The 12,882-nt window shown below is 38.3% G+C and overlaps 1 protein-coding gene across 5 annotated transcripts in view; it reads right to left on the bottom strand.

The window, feature by feature from the left end:
* The window catches only part of FRAS1 (Fraser extracellular matrix complex subunit 1), a 409,779-nt gene that overhangs the window by 28,307 nt on the left and 368,590 nt on the right, over positions 1-12,882 (bottom strand). For all 5 annotated transcript variants that reach the window (XM_039845532.1, XM_039845530.1, XM_039845531.1 and 2 more), the window contains 6 exons: positions 11,627-11,832; positions 8,432-8,588; positions 6,353-6,553; positions 4,743-4,930; positions 3,376-3,651; positions 827-1,059 (listed from right to left, as the gene is read on the bottom strand). In XM_039845532.1, the coding sequence (XP_039701466.1) occupies positions 827-1,059; positions 3,376-3,651; positions 4,743-4,930; positions 6,353-6,553; positions 8,432-8,588; positions 11,627-11,832 (1,261 nt within the window). The remainder of the gene's footprint in view (positions 1-826; positions 1,060-3,375; positions 3,652-4,742; positions 4,931-6,352; positions 6,554-8,431; positions 8,589-11,626; positions 11,833-12,882) is intronic.

Here is a 12,882-nt window from a genome sequence, read left to right as displayed (position 1 = left end):
TTAACAAAGACAGATTTTATTCTGTTAAAACAAAAGAAGGATTTGCATATTCTTGGCTCCATATTCAAATCTGTCCCCCCCACCCCTTTCTCTGAACTCAGTTGCTCATAAAGGCAAAAACATAAATACTGTGAGGTTTAATGAATATGTATAACATACATGAAATTTTTTAATGCTATGCAAAAATGAAAGTATCCATCTTCCGCCAAAATCATAGTGGCACAGTAATAAATAAAAGCACATCTGCCCAGTGACTTACAGTTTACACAGTGTTATTACTCATTTGTTCACTAGATATTCAACAAGTTACTCTTAAGTGTAATGTCCTGGGCAGAGGGAATGCAAAATAAATAATCGTGGTCCTTGCCCTCACCATCTACTGTGCAGATAGAGAGAGAATGAATGATGATAATAATCTGAAAGAGGCATGGAAGGAGGAGTTTTCAAATTAAATTGACAGAAATGATGGAAAATTTCCTAGAAGAGAAGCCATGAGCTAGGTATAATAGGACAACCAAATTTAACTTGAGTAGAAGGGAGCAGGGGAGAATTGGAGTCAGGGGTAGCATCAAACCAAGAGTTTGAAGCCTTGGAAAAGTTACACGTGATTCTCTGGCAGATAAAAATGACAAGGTGAGGGAAATGAGCTAGGATAGGCAAGGGGCCAGTTCCTAGGGAGCCTTTGAAGAAGTTAAACTTTTTCTGAAGCATTTACCACCACTATTGTTTTGCCAAAGCATCACTTATTGATCCCATCAGAAAACACACAAAGAATAGTCCGAGATTCGGTCTGCTTTCTCACTGTGGAATGCACAGACTGCCTGACCTGTTCGGATGCTCCTTGTGTTTGACGTCCAGGTATTTCAAGGTTGCGATGAAGGATTGAGCCTGGAAGCCTCTCGCTGTCCCAGCCACCACTGGGGTGTGGCAGATAGCACTGTCTGTTCCAATGGTAACAATGTTGCTCCTTAAGGGAGTCCCCACATGGCCCACCTTGTCCACAGCCTTTGCCACGCAACGCACATGGAACCTCCGGCTGAAGTAAATGCTATCCAGTACCTATCGGAGAGAATAAAGCACCTCAGACATGGTGTACTACTTAAACAGCTCTTTACATTGTATCTTCGGGGTGATATGACACAACCAGTTCCTGGTAAAGGTAATCTTGAAGACCATCCATTGTCCATCCACTCACCCATCCATCCATCCATCCATCCATCCATCCATCCATCCATTCACCACATAAGTATTGACTTTCTACTAGAAGCCAATCACTATAGACAGAGCAGTGAGTACTTATAGCCTACAGTAGTAAGTCAGACAACGAGCAAGTAGACAGATGTGGAGCAAGAGCCCAGAGATGACTGGTAACCAGTGACAGTCCTGTACTCTTTATATGTTAGGTTCAGCATAAGGACCACTCAACTGTTTTTCAGCCCTTCTAGCAAGTCACTGGCCTCCAAGTCACTTTTATAGAGGGCATGGTGTCAGGATACAGAGGAGAGATGCTTCCTTCCCAGGATTTCTTATTTTTCTTTCCTTCTTACTGCTTTGCCTCCTCCAACCCCACACCTAATGACTACGCACATTGCAAAGGTTATAATAACGGAGTTGAAGCTGAGAACTTGGCTTCTGACACCTACTGGCATTTAACGGTCTTTCTACAGATTCTTTTATGCTCACAGACATACAGAAGCCGTAAGAGTGCTTAACTCAATCTATGTAGAGGCAACATAGGTCACCAGAACTCTTTAGGTCACGTGTGCGAACACATAGGGATGTACACAACAGGAATAATTAATTAGTAGCTCTATGCGCCATAGACCTCCCACAAAGCAAACACAAGCTTATAAATTCTACCCATGAAAACAATTTTCACTAAGGTCCATTAAAAATTAAAGAAGATTTTTCCATTAAAAAATTTTAATTAGCTGCCAATGCTTTATTTATTTATTTATACATGGACTTAGTTCAGAAGGGATTTGAGGCATCTTACAAAATACATAAAATACAATGATATCAAATAAAAAATTGAAGAAATAAAGATAGAGCAAAGGAAACTGGGGTAAAATTATCAGTCACCAATTCATTGCAAGAAGGAAAACTGAAATATAAAGCAAAATTATAAGCTTGGTACATGTTTAAAATGTATATTTTTGGGTCAAATCAGACCAAACTCCCTCCATGGATTTGTTGAACAGAGAATTAGATATGAAACAATAGGCTGTTAAATCTTTCCATTTACATTTTTAATAATATAGTATACAATTTAAATGAGGTAGATTATGTTACAAAAGAATTGCTCTGGCCTTTCTGAATAAGATGTGCCAAACACAATGGAAATGAGTGACCCCGCATTATCCAAAACCTCTCATCTCTGTCTAATAGCTTTTCTTCACCATTATCCCATTTAAGTGATAAACTTATTAAAGTGAGAACAAACTGGGTTGAATAGAAAAAATTGAGAGAAATTCAGTCTGCAAGAAATCTCTGATTTCCAAAATTATTAAGTGCACTAATTTCAGTAAAAAAAATCTGAGTTCTTACTATGGCTAGATACTGGGCTGAACCTGAATCTCCACTGCTTTCAGCTCTCTGTCTGAAGAAAATGAACTTCACCGGTGCGATGAACAGTCTCTGCAGGGTGCAGTTTCCTAAGGCTACAAAAGCCATCACAGTCCACTGCTCCTGGTGGTGGCAGGGGTGTTGGTCTCCTACTCTTTGAGGACAGCACCTGCATTGTGAACTTCCTTTCATGTCCTCCTACAAGGCTTTGTAAAATGTCAGTCACTCAGTAAGAATGTCACCCTTTTGTTTAATATCAGGCCCCTACTATGAGCAATCAATATGCTAGCTGCTTCAGGGTATAAAAACGTGCTAGCACTCTTGCTTCATGTCCTTAAGGGGCTTATATCCTACTACTTACTGAATGATTGAAAAGATGTGAAACAAATAGTAATCATTAATCGTACCTACCTGGAATCTTTGATTTGCTCTACCACTTATAGGTCACTTTTATATCTGATTTGTCAGTGACTTTATCGAGTGGCTATGTAAAAGGGGTATGATGGTGTAAATCAAGAAACTGAGACTCAGGAGGTTAAGTAACTGCTCAACATCACATAGTTAAAAACAGGCAGAATCAAGATTTGCAAACAGATCATCTGAGTACTAGCTTAATTCTCTTTCCACTGCACCAAATTACCTTTGTTATATATAAGAATAAAAAGATGGTGTGTACTGTGTGTACTTGCTCATTTGTTTATTTTATTACAAATTACACACATAGACCTTAAAGAATTTGATAGAGTTGGAGAAACACAGAAAAGTACCAGTTGTCTCGGTACACAACCAGGCCCAGACGCCCAGACCCACCATGTGGTTGACACTGGTGAATGGTGTGTTGTCGGTGATGGTCTCAAAGGGAGAGCGGGCCCCGTTGCCGTCGGTGGGGGTGGCCACTTCCCAGCTGAACTGCACGGACGTCTGGTTGATGCCAGCCTCGCTGCAGCGCTCCTTCATGATGGCATACTTGGGGAAATGAGAGTCACAGGGGGTGACGCAGACCAGCGGGTAGCCTGGGGAGGGGGCTTTCTTGACTCCTTCCTTGGTAACCTCTTCCACGTGGTCGTAGTCTGCAAGTGTGACAACCTACAAAGGAGCAACAAAGCCTCAGACCAGGTTGGGTATCAGGAAGGTCAGAGAACTAGGGCTCTACAAGAGCACTTAACTTCCAGGCGTCTTGAAAATACAACAAAAGTTACAGTGGAGTCCCTAAAAGATACTGCAGACCTTTGTCAGTGGAGAAGATCCTCCTGCTGCCTGAGCTAAAGTTTTATTATCTTATCAATCTTATTCCTAAATCAGAGCTCTATTATAAATGTGAAAAATATTTTTATTTTTCTAAACACTGTAATTAAAGCTGTATCATGAATGGTGGCTACTAGTTTAAAGTTGAATTGAATTGTTAATGGTATATAGTAGTACAATTGGCAAAATAAGAGGAAATAAAGATAGTGTATTTTTTCCACTGTCAAATAAGAGACACATTTTGAAATGATCCTTCCACTACATGAGACTAGTCAGGGGAGGTTAGAAGACTAATGCCGACTGCTTCATTATTATGGGTTAAAATCCCCTCGGCAACCTCTGGGCATTTTCCTCCTAATCATAAAGTCAGTGCATTCATTCTATACATCCCCAAATTGGGAATTATGGTGCTGCATTTCTACAGATACTTAATTCTATGCGTGTGACCAGTTCTATTTTGTTTTACTCTTCTAGGTCCCACCAAAAAAATAAGAACATCAATTGTATTGTACTTTCTGTCTTTATCAGGCTAAGGTACAGACACAGTTTGGTCTTACTCTTATGTCAGAACAGGGTTTCTCATCCTTGGCACTATTGACAATTGTGCCAAATAGTTCTTTGTCATTAGGGTATTCTGTGCATCGCAGGATGTTTAGCAGCTTCCCTGGCTTCTACCCACTAGATGCTAATAGTACCTAGTGTGGCAGTCATAACAGCCAAAAATGTCACCAGAGATTGCCAAATGTCCCATGGAGACAATGACTGAAGGTGGAGGAGAGTTTGCGGAGGGCGGTGGGGGACAAGATTGCTTCCAGTTGAGAGCCACAGTATTAGAAGAATGAAGTATAGCACGAAAGTCCTGCTTCTCTCAAGTTCTTATCTACTAGCCACTGAGACACAAAAGCAGCGATCCTTCGGGTCAAGCAACTCACGATGGGTGGTGCTGGCAATATGAGACTCCCTGCTGCCTCCTGGTCTAGAATTGTCACTGTGGCAGTGGTCACGTCGCCAAGAACTGCTTCCACTGGGTCATCTGGGCCAAGGACTAGGGAGAAAGATTCATGCCATTCCCGGTCTTCATTGGACAGGATTTCGACTTTAAAATATATATGATCCACACCTTCACCAAGGACAGAACAAAAAGAGAACAAAGTTCCTTATTAGGCGACCTCCCTAAGACACTGCAGGTTGGCACTGCCAACATTTTGTATTAAATATGTCATTTCCTTTAGAGATTTTTCTATGAATGCAGTGGCTGCTGATCACTTTGGCCCCATCTCAGATGGGGAATCTGTTTTATAGACCAAATTGCTCCTGTAGTAGAGGCTCAGTATTGCAGATTTACTATTAAACACCATATGAGGATTAATGGCCCCTGCCTGACACAAGCTGGCAGTAATAAAAATCTATGATCCAGAATACACTCCAACCTGGTTATGAGCTTTTAAAAAAATTTTTTCTTCTGATTAGAATTAGCTCAAAGGCTACCTAGCAGGCCAGTCTCGGCAAACACAATAATGTGAAAGTTTGGTGGCCTTACTGGGGGTGAGTTAGAGCCTTAAAAATGCCCTTCTTTTTTCTGGAAATTGATTCTCTGAAGGTGTAAATGTCCCTGGGGGTAAGACCTATCTTTTCCTCAGATCCTCATGCAGGAAAGGAGAAAGTAAAGACACTGAGAAGAGAGGTCCTTTCACTGATGAGGAAGAAGGCCACCTACCTTCCTAGCCAACACCAAGCACACGTACCCAACATGGAGCTGGAAGCCCTTTAAAGCTTCAGGGGATTGAGAGCGACAAAAGAAGACCTCCAATGTCACTTCTGAGGGAGTCATTTTCTCCCTCCACCTGCCAACACACCTGCCTCTAACACTGTTGCCCACTTCTGGCTACATCACAAATGATGCCATCATCTACATCTCACACTGCTCCACAAAAGTCTGTGAAAAAACCTAGCATACAATTCAACAACCTCTTCCCTGTCTCACTCCTCCCACCAAATTAATACATCGCACAGTTAAACAGCTAGTGTGACCTCAATCTCAGCTTCCTCTCTCTCATGACTTGTCTCCACAGCTCTCTCTAGGATAAAACTTTTTAAAAACCTCCATAGCAGGGTATCTGTTTCCTAGTAGATGTTAAACCACTTGAGCACAGCCACTGTGCCTTCTGGATTTTAGTAATTCCAGCCAAAAGGGCCCAGAGCGGTGGTTTGTTGAGTGACGGCTGTCGTGTATACATTTTTAAAATCGAGTGCTCCTATCACTCAATCAAATATCATATGCTAACAACAAAAATCCTTTGAAATGAACCAAAATGCCAACAATGTTCTGAAGTAAGGAACCTATTTTTTTTTCTTTCTCCATGCTATTTTTACTACTTAAAAATTTTAAATACTCCAGCAAACTCGAATATATACTTAATATTTCATGCTATAGGAACCACTCTTTTCCTCTTTCAGTTTTCTGCGCACTCTTTTCTTCAGCTATAAGCTGTTCGGCTCTCTATTAAGTAAAACCCACAGGTGGGGAATGGCATTCAATTACCAGGACTGAACTTTAAGACCCGGCTCTTTGGGTAATAATCCACGCCAGACTGGGCAGACCCATCCCGGGTGCTGCAGCGGACCTTGGACGTCCTGTTCTGATCCCCTCTGCGGGTCACCTTGATGTTCAGAATGGCCGTGGCATCTGGCCCTGAGGGCTCCCGGACTTGGTATGCTGCTTCTTCAAACTCGATGGTGGGGGCTGAGGAAACATGGTTAGGGAAACAAGAACAAGTTAGAAGAGCAGGAACGATTCTGCCTCCCATGAAAACACCTTCTAATGACAAGAAGGAGTTAGTTTTTCACAGTTCACAATACAAAGGCCAAATGGCTTGCAGTATTTATTTACCCCTAAGCAATGCTTTGGAAAAAAATAATGTATTTGTGATTCCATAGACTTTTTTCTCACAAGTTTCTTATTAAAAACAATATAGTAGGGGAAATATTTTTAAGAACTTCAGAATTCATGATCTCCAAGTTTCCATCTGGGCATTACAACTCAGAATGTTTTAAAATTTGCACAATTTATTAAGGGACTGAGACATACTAAGCAACTGATAAATATCTATCAACATTGCATGAATCAACTCTTTTTCAATTATGTTTTATATGAATTTCTAAGGTTTATAATTTATCGCATTTATATATAACTTAAATTTACCAAATCCATCTTTCATCTCAGGTCCTTTGGATCTTTCCTCTTGATGCTTTAACCTCCCCATTCTTAGCTTTTCCTAACTTCCCTCCAGTTATTTAGGTGAGAATGAGTTGTTTTAGTGACTAGCTATACCGATAATTCAGGAACACAGGACTTAACACAATCTAGTTTAAGGTACTATTGTCATTGCTAGGAGATGGTTAATAATATGATGATAATTTTAATAAAAAAATTCAAGTAATGCCTATTTTTCTATAATATTCTCATGGATAAGGGCAAGGTGGCAGTGATAGAATAAGGTAAAACATTGAGAGCAATTACAAATTTTATACCATTTGTAATATATTTGCAGAAGTTTCTAGAGTCCCTATGTTTATTCTCCTCTTTCCCTCTCAGAAAGTCAATTCTTTCTAATTGAAGACAATAAGCCTCATTAGAGATTTCACAGTTTTTAAAAAGAGTACTCTTTGAAACTCAAGCGTGTCACTGTAACACAGTATGAATTTGTTACCTCTCTGAGCTTCAATCATTGGATTTTCTGTGTGCCTGGGAGAGTTTCACTACAGGATTTGAACCTGAGTTACCTTGGGTAAAGGAGTAATTCGACATCAAGGCTGGTGTTTCTTATTTTTACCAATGTTCAAAGTAGTCCCTGATCCTACATTGGAAACCCTAAGAGTCTTACTGACTCTCACGTAGATTCTAGAATCTGACAAAATAAAGTTCACATCCAGTTTCGCTGTTTATATTTCTGTAACTAAGAGTATAAATTATATAACTTTGCTGATTTCTTCACCTATAATATAGCAGTAATAAGAACAACCTCAAGGGATTACTGTTAGGATTAAATGAAAAAGATAATACACTTAGTGTGGTTCTTGGCATATAGCAAATACTTAATAAAAATCGCTATTACTATTTCTAATATTATTATCCATTCGCTCATTAAAATATCTATTTTAATAAAACACTTATGTCTCAATTTGGAACTTTTTTTTTTTTTACGTTAGTAGGCCAAATCAATGAGATAAAAGAGAACTGAGAAATTAGACTTTTCCAGAAAGGTAGAAGTGTTTAAATCAGTTCATTGGCTATAGCTGATTCTGATTGTATTTCCAATTCTGCTCCTGAACTGTAGTGACTTAAATAGTTTTTATTCTCTGCCTGTCTTAGTGGCTCTGTCTTAGCTTTGAACCATACTCATTCCTTATCTCTTGTCAGTGTGGTAGGAAATAATGAGATTAAAAATACATATAAACTTATTGAAGCTCTATAGAGGGTGATCATTTGCTGCCAACACTTTATATAAATACTCCAAGATTGTTATTATCTGTAGGCCTTTTGTAGTACTTTCATTTTTCAGAACATTTACATTACTAGTAAATATAATGTACATTAAGTGTGCATTAGAGTAATTATTACCATCTTCATCATTGGATATGGTGATGGTGGCCATGTTATTCTTTCCGACTCTGGCCCCACTCCAATGGCTTCCAAGAGGATGGCTGAGGTATACTCTGAACTGTTCCTCGGGCTCGAACATGGAGTCATCATGGATAGAGACAGTACAGTTCTTCATCTAGAGCCAATGGCACAAAACAGATTAAAATTTGCAGTGAGATATCAATAATTTGCTCAGTTTTCCTAGAAAGTGATTTTTCTTCTTTGCAGCATCAAAGAGTCAACACATATTCAAAGGATCTAAACTGTTTCATTTATAAAATAGAATGTTTATATCTAATAGTTCATGCCTGAGTAGGACTTACCTATATGTGAAGCCTCAAATGAGAATATTCTGAACCATTTTGAATTACTGGTTATGAATTATGAAAAACAAGATTAATAAAAAACACCCATCAAAAAAGACATGTAGAACATTAGCCCACATTTTGCTTGGGCTAACCAATATGGTTGCACATGTTATGATAGGTAGATTTCTGATATGGATTAGATTTCTTGGAGAGCTGAATAAGGTTCCTTTTCCTTTGTAAAAATTGAATAGTCTTATAAAGAACTTAGAAAGGCCTCCTGTTAAGGTAAAGACACCTTTAAATGCTGCAGAACTCTCAAATGTGCTGCCAAATGGGGCCTCATCTAAAAACTGCTGAGACTGAAAGTCTCAGAATGTAATCTAAATCCCTGTTTTATGGAAAGAAATCAAGTGTTTCTCAAACTGAATATTCTCTATTGGGGACTGTATATTTGAGAAAATGTAAAATAAGTTCACATTTTAGGTAACAGAGCCGCCTCCATAGTAGAGTCATGTGGTAAGTGGGATTATTTTTAGTTGAGCCATTTAAAATCCACTATACTACCGTATTGCATAGAATATGTGAGTATAGAGAAGTTTCATTCTTATACTTCCGAATAATACCAAATGATAGAATATTCTTGTGAGCATTTATACATGGCTTGCTAACTTGATTTTAAATTTCTGAAGAATGTTCCTTTTTTACTATCACATCTTTCTTAAAATCAGAATTTCTTTATAGAAAGTATGAATTTAGTAGTGACTCTTCAGGATATCTTTAAAAGAGGACATTCTGGTGAGTGACAAGTTCCAAAGACATATTGCTTAGCAAGCCAAGAAAATGAAGATTCCAAAGTGTGCTTATAACTAATAATAGGTAGATTGTCATGCAGGTACCATATAGACTATTAGACTGTATTTCTTTGTAATTTTATTAAATAACAAACTGTCTCTTGGATAGGCAGATAATCCTTTTTTGAACTTAAAACAAATACAGACACGTAGACTCAAAGCTAAAGATCGCATCTGTAGTATTTTTAAACACATTTCAACCTGCTACCAGTAAAATTTCCACAAAATACGTAACTAAGACAGGAATTTTATGAGTCATAAATGTAAGAAAAGGCTGAGGTTTTCAAAGAAGAAAGCTATCACTTTTTTTATTGTTAGTAAAGATGAACAGAGGAAGAACTAGGTGAACTGGGATGGTTAAAGTCTTTTTATGCTAAACTTCAAAAAGACTAATCATATGGCAAAAATTTGACACATTGGCTTATATCAAAATCAAAGACTTCTGTTCAACTAAGAACACCATGGTCAAAGGTAACAGATAAGTGAGAGGGAAAATATGTTTACGATATCTAAAATTTCTAAAATTGGCAAGAAATTAATATTTAGAATATACAAGAAAGTACTACAAATCAGTAAGAAAAAGACAGTAATACAATAAAGACTAAAGGATAAAAATAATAAATTTCCATAAAGGAAACTCAATAAGCTAACAAACTTATAAAACAGTATCAATGAGAGAAATTCAAATTAAAACGAGATGTAACTTTATGCATTTTAGGCTAGCAAAAATTCCAAAGATGAGTAATGCTAAGTGTTGAAGAGGATATAGGGTTATAGCAATACTCATGTACTGCTAGTGGCATTGTGGAAAGTATTCTGATGCTATTTTTTCAAATTAAGTACACACATGACGTATGGTTCAGCAGTTTTGCTGCTGAGTATGTATCCAAAGAGATTCCACTCATGTCTGTACGTGGACATGTAGGAAGATGTGCACTGCAGCATTAATAGTGGTGGCAGAATACTGGGAGGTCACTGGGCACTATCACTGTGACTCTTCACTGTCTATTGCTGAGAGTGGATGGGTAAAATGTAGTAGATGCACATACCTGATACTATGCAACAATTAGAAGCAACAGATTAGATGTACACATAAATCACATGAAAGAATAAAACATTGCTGAATAAACACAGTAAAAGTTTGAAAAGATATACAATAGCAATTGTATAAATTAAAAACTGCACACAAAACAATAAGCATTTTTAAAGAACAAATACAAATGAAAAGGTACTCATTAACACAATAGATCGATGAGTTCTGAGGTAGGAAAGGGAATGTGACTGGAGAGATGTAAAATAAAACAAATAAATAAAATAAAAGAAGGGACTTGAACTGACCAATGAGTACTGTGTGCCTTGAACCAAGGGGTACAATTGACTCAATCATCTGTAACTGACATCCAAAAATGGAAAAGTGTGATTCTCATTCAATGTACACTTTTTCTCCTCACTAGACACTTTTGACACACACCGAGTTGCAGGCTTTGAGTCTGATTCAGCCAGTCTTAGTAATTGGGGTTTTTCAGGAGTTCTCACGCACATATGCATCACTTTTTGTGTATACTGCCAAGAGCATACTCTGCTGACTTGAATCTGCTCAACGTCTGTCTGTTTGGTCCTATACTATTGGTCCTATACTAAGATGTATGTTGCCCTGAGACAGTGGTGCAGGTATCAGAGGATTGTTTCTTCCTCCTCTGGGTAACGTTGTGGAGTATGTTCATCTCTGATGTACTTTCAAATTAAGAGGAGCCTCATTTATTTGATTCTGCTAAATCTCAAAAATATTACACATCATCTAAATTTCCCAAATCAACCAATGATGTATGCATTTGGTTGTAAGTGGGAGACCAAGAGGACAGCCATACAGAATAGATGATATTACTAAAAATGTTATCAATTAGTAAGAAACCTCTTAGGATGCTTGGAATTTGTCTAAATTACTTCACTATGAATAAATAAAGGCATTAAGGAAGAAGAGAATTCCATTTTTCAGCGACCATGAATCTACTTACTTTCTCCCCTTTCAGAAATGTAATCCGTGAAGAATCTGCATTTCTCCTCTCCTCAAAGTCTTCCATGATCTGAGCTGAATGGCCCTGAGTGTAACACCTTACTGACGACTCGTAGCTCAGGTCTCCATTCCGAATGATAGGCACATGCAGGACACCCTCCTTCTCTTTCACTAGGAGCAAATCCTTGGCAAACTGCATGCTGGGCACTGAGGGAACAGGAGAAAAGATGGAGGCATGAGACAGAGGGAGGTGGCCACGGCCCTAGTCAGCTCTCAGCAGCATGTGGCTGGAAAGTCACAAGTGGTAAGCAGATTTCAAGGCGTGGTTGCTGCTCTCAGGACTAGGGAACTGCTTCTACTATGAGTGCGGTTCCAATAAAATAGAATAAAGCAATTTTGCACCTGTTTTTGATCAGCTTCAGGATACAATTGCCATCTCAAATGCAGGCAGATAATGCAGGAAATGTGCCAGGTATAAGAAAAACTGTGATATATATAGAGTCATGAGTAATCAAAAAATTCACTTTCTTCTGACGCTACAAACAGCAATGCAAGCCTGCTGATAGATGGCCACCCACGGTGGTCCTGGCGCCAGGGAGACAATAGGGAGAGTTGAGACACTGGTAAATAGGAAAGAGCAGGCCCTATGAAAGTGGGTTGACTCTCAGCTCCAGGCTTTTGTTGGCAGATCTTCCTATTTTCAAACAAAGTCAGAGATCTGGAGTTTTATGCAATATTTCCTAAATTTTAAAATAGCAACCGATTAGAATAGTAAAAAGAAATTTCACATAGGCCAAACTATTTGAGCCAAACAAAACACATTCACACGCTGAATTGTCCTGTGGGGCCCCAGTATGTGACCACTACTGAAGAGCTGTGTCTTCTCTTATAATTCGCAGGACCTCATTGGACTAGGAAGGAACTATAGCCAAATTGTGGTTAAAAACAAGTGCTTTAATATATGGTGACAGCTGAAAATTTAACTTGGGGTGGCGAACACACAATATACATATGACATATTATTGAACTGTACACTTGAAACCTATACAATTTTATTAACCAATGTCACCCCTAATAAATTAATAAAATAAAAAAAAATAAAAGTAATAATAATCATTTTTAAAAAAGGGCTTTGGAGTAAAAAGTTCTTAATTTTAATCCCAGCCCTGCTATGATATAGAACAATCTACTTAGATTTTTCTGAGGGTTCAGTTTTTTTACATGTAAATTGTAAATGTTAATATCTAACTCAGAATT

Source organism: Pteropus medius, unplaced genomic scaffold (genome assembly GCF_902729225.1).
Source record: "Pteropus medius unplaced genomic scaffold, Ma_sr-lr_union100, whole genome shotgun sequence".
NCBI classification, from domain to species: Eukaryota; Metazoa; Chordata; class Mammalia; order Chiroptera; family Pteropodidae; genus Pteropus; species Pteropus medius.
Note: the sequence above shows the minus strand (reverse complement) of the source record. Positions and strands in the feature narration are given on the sequence as shown.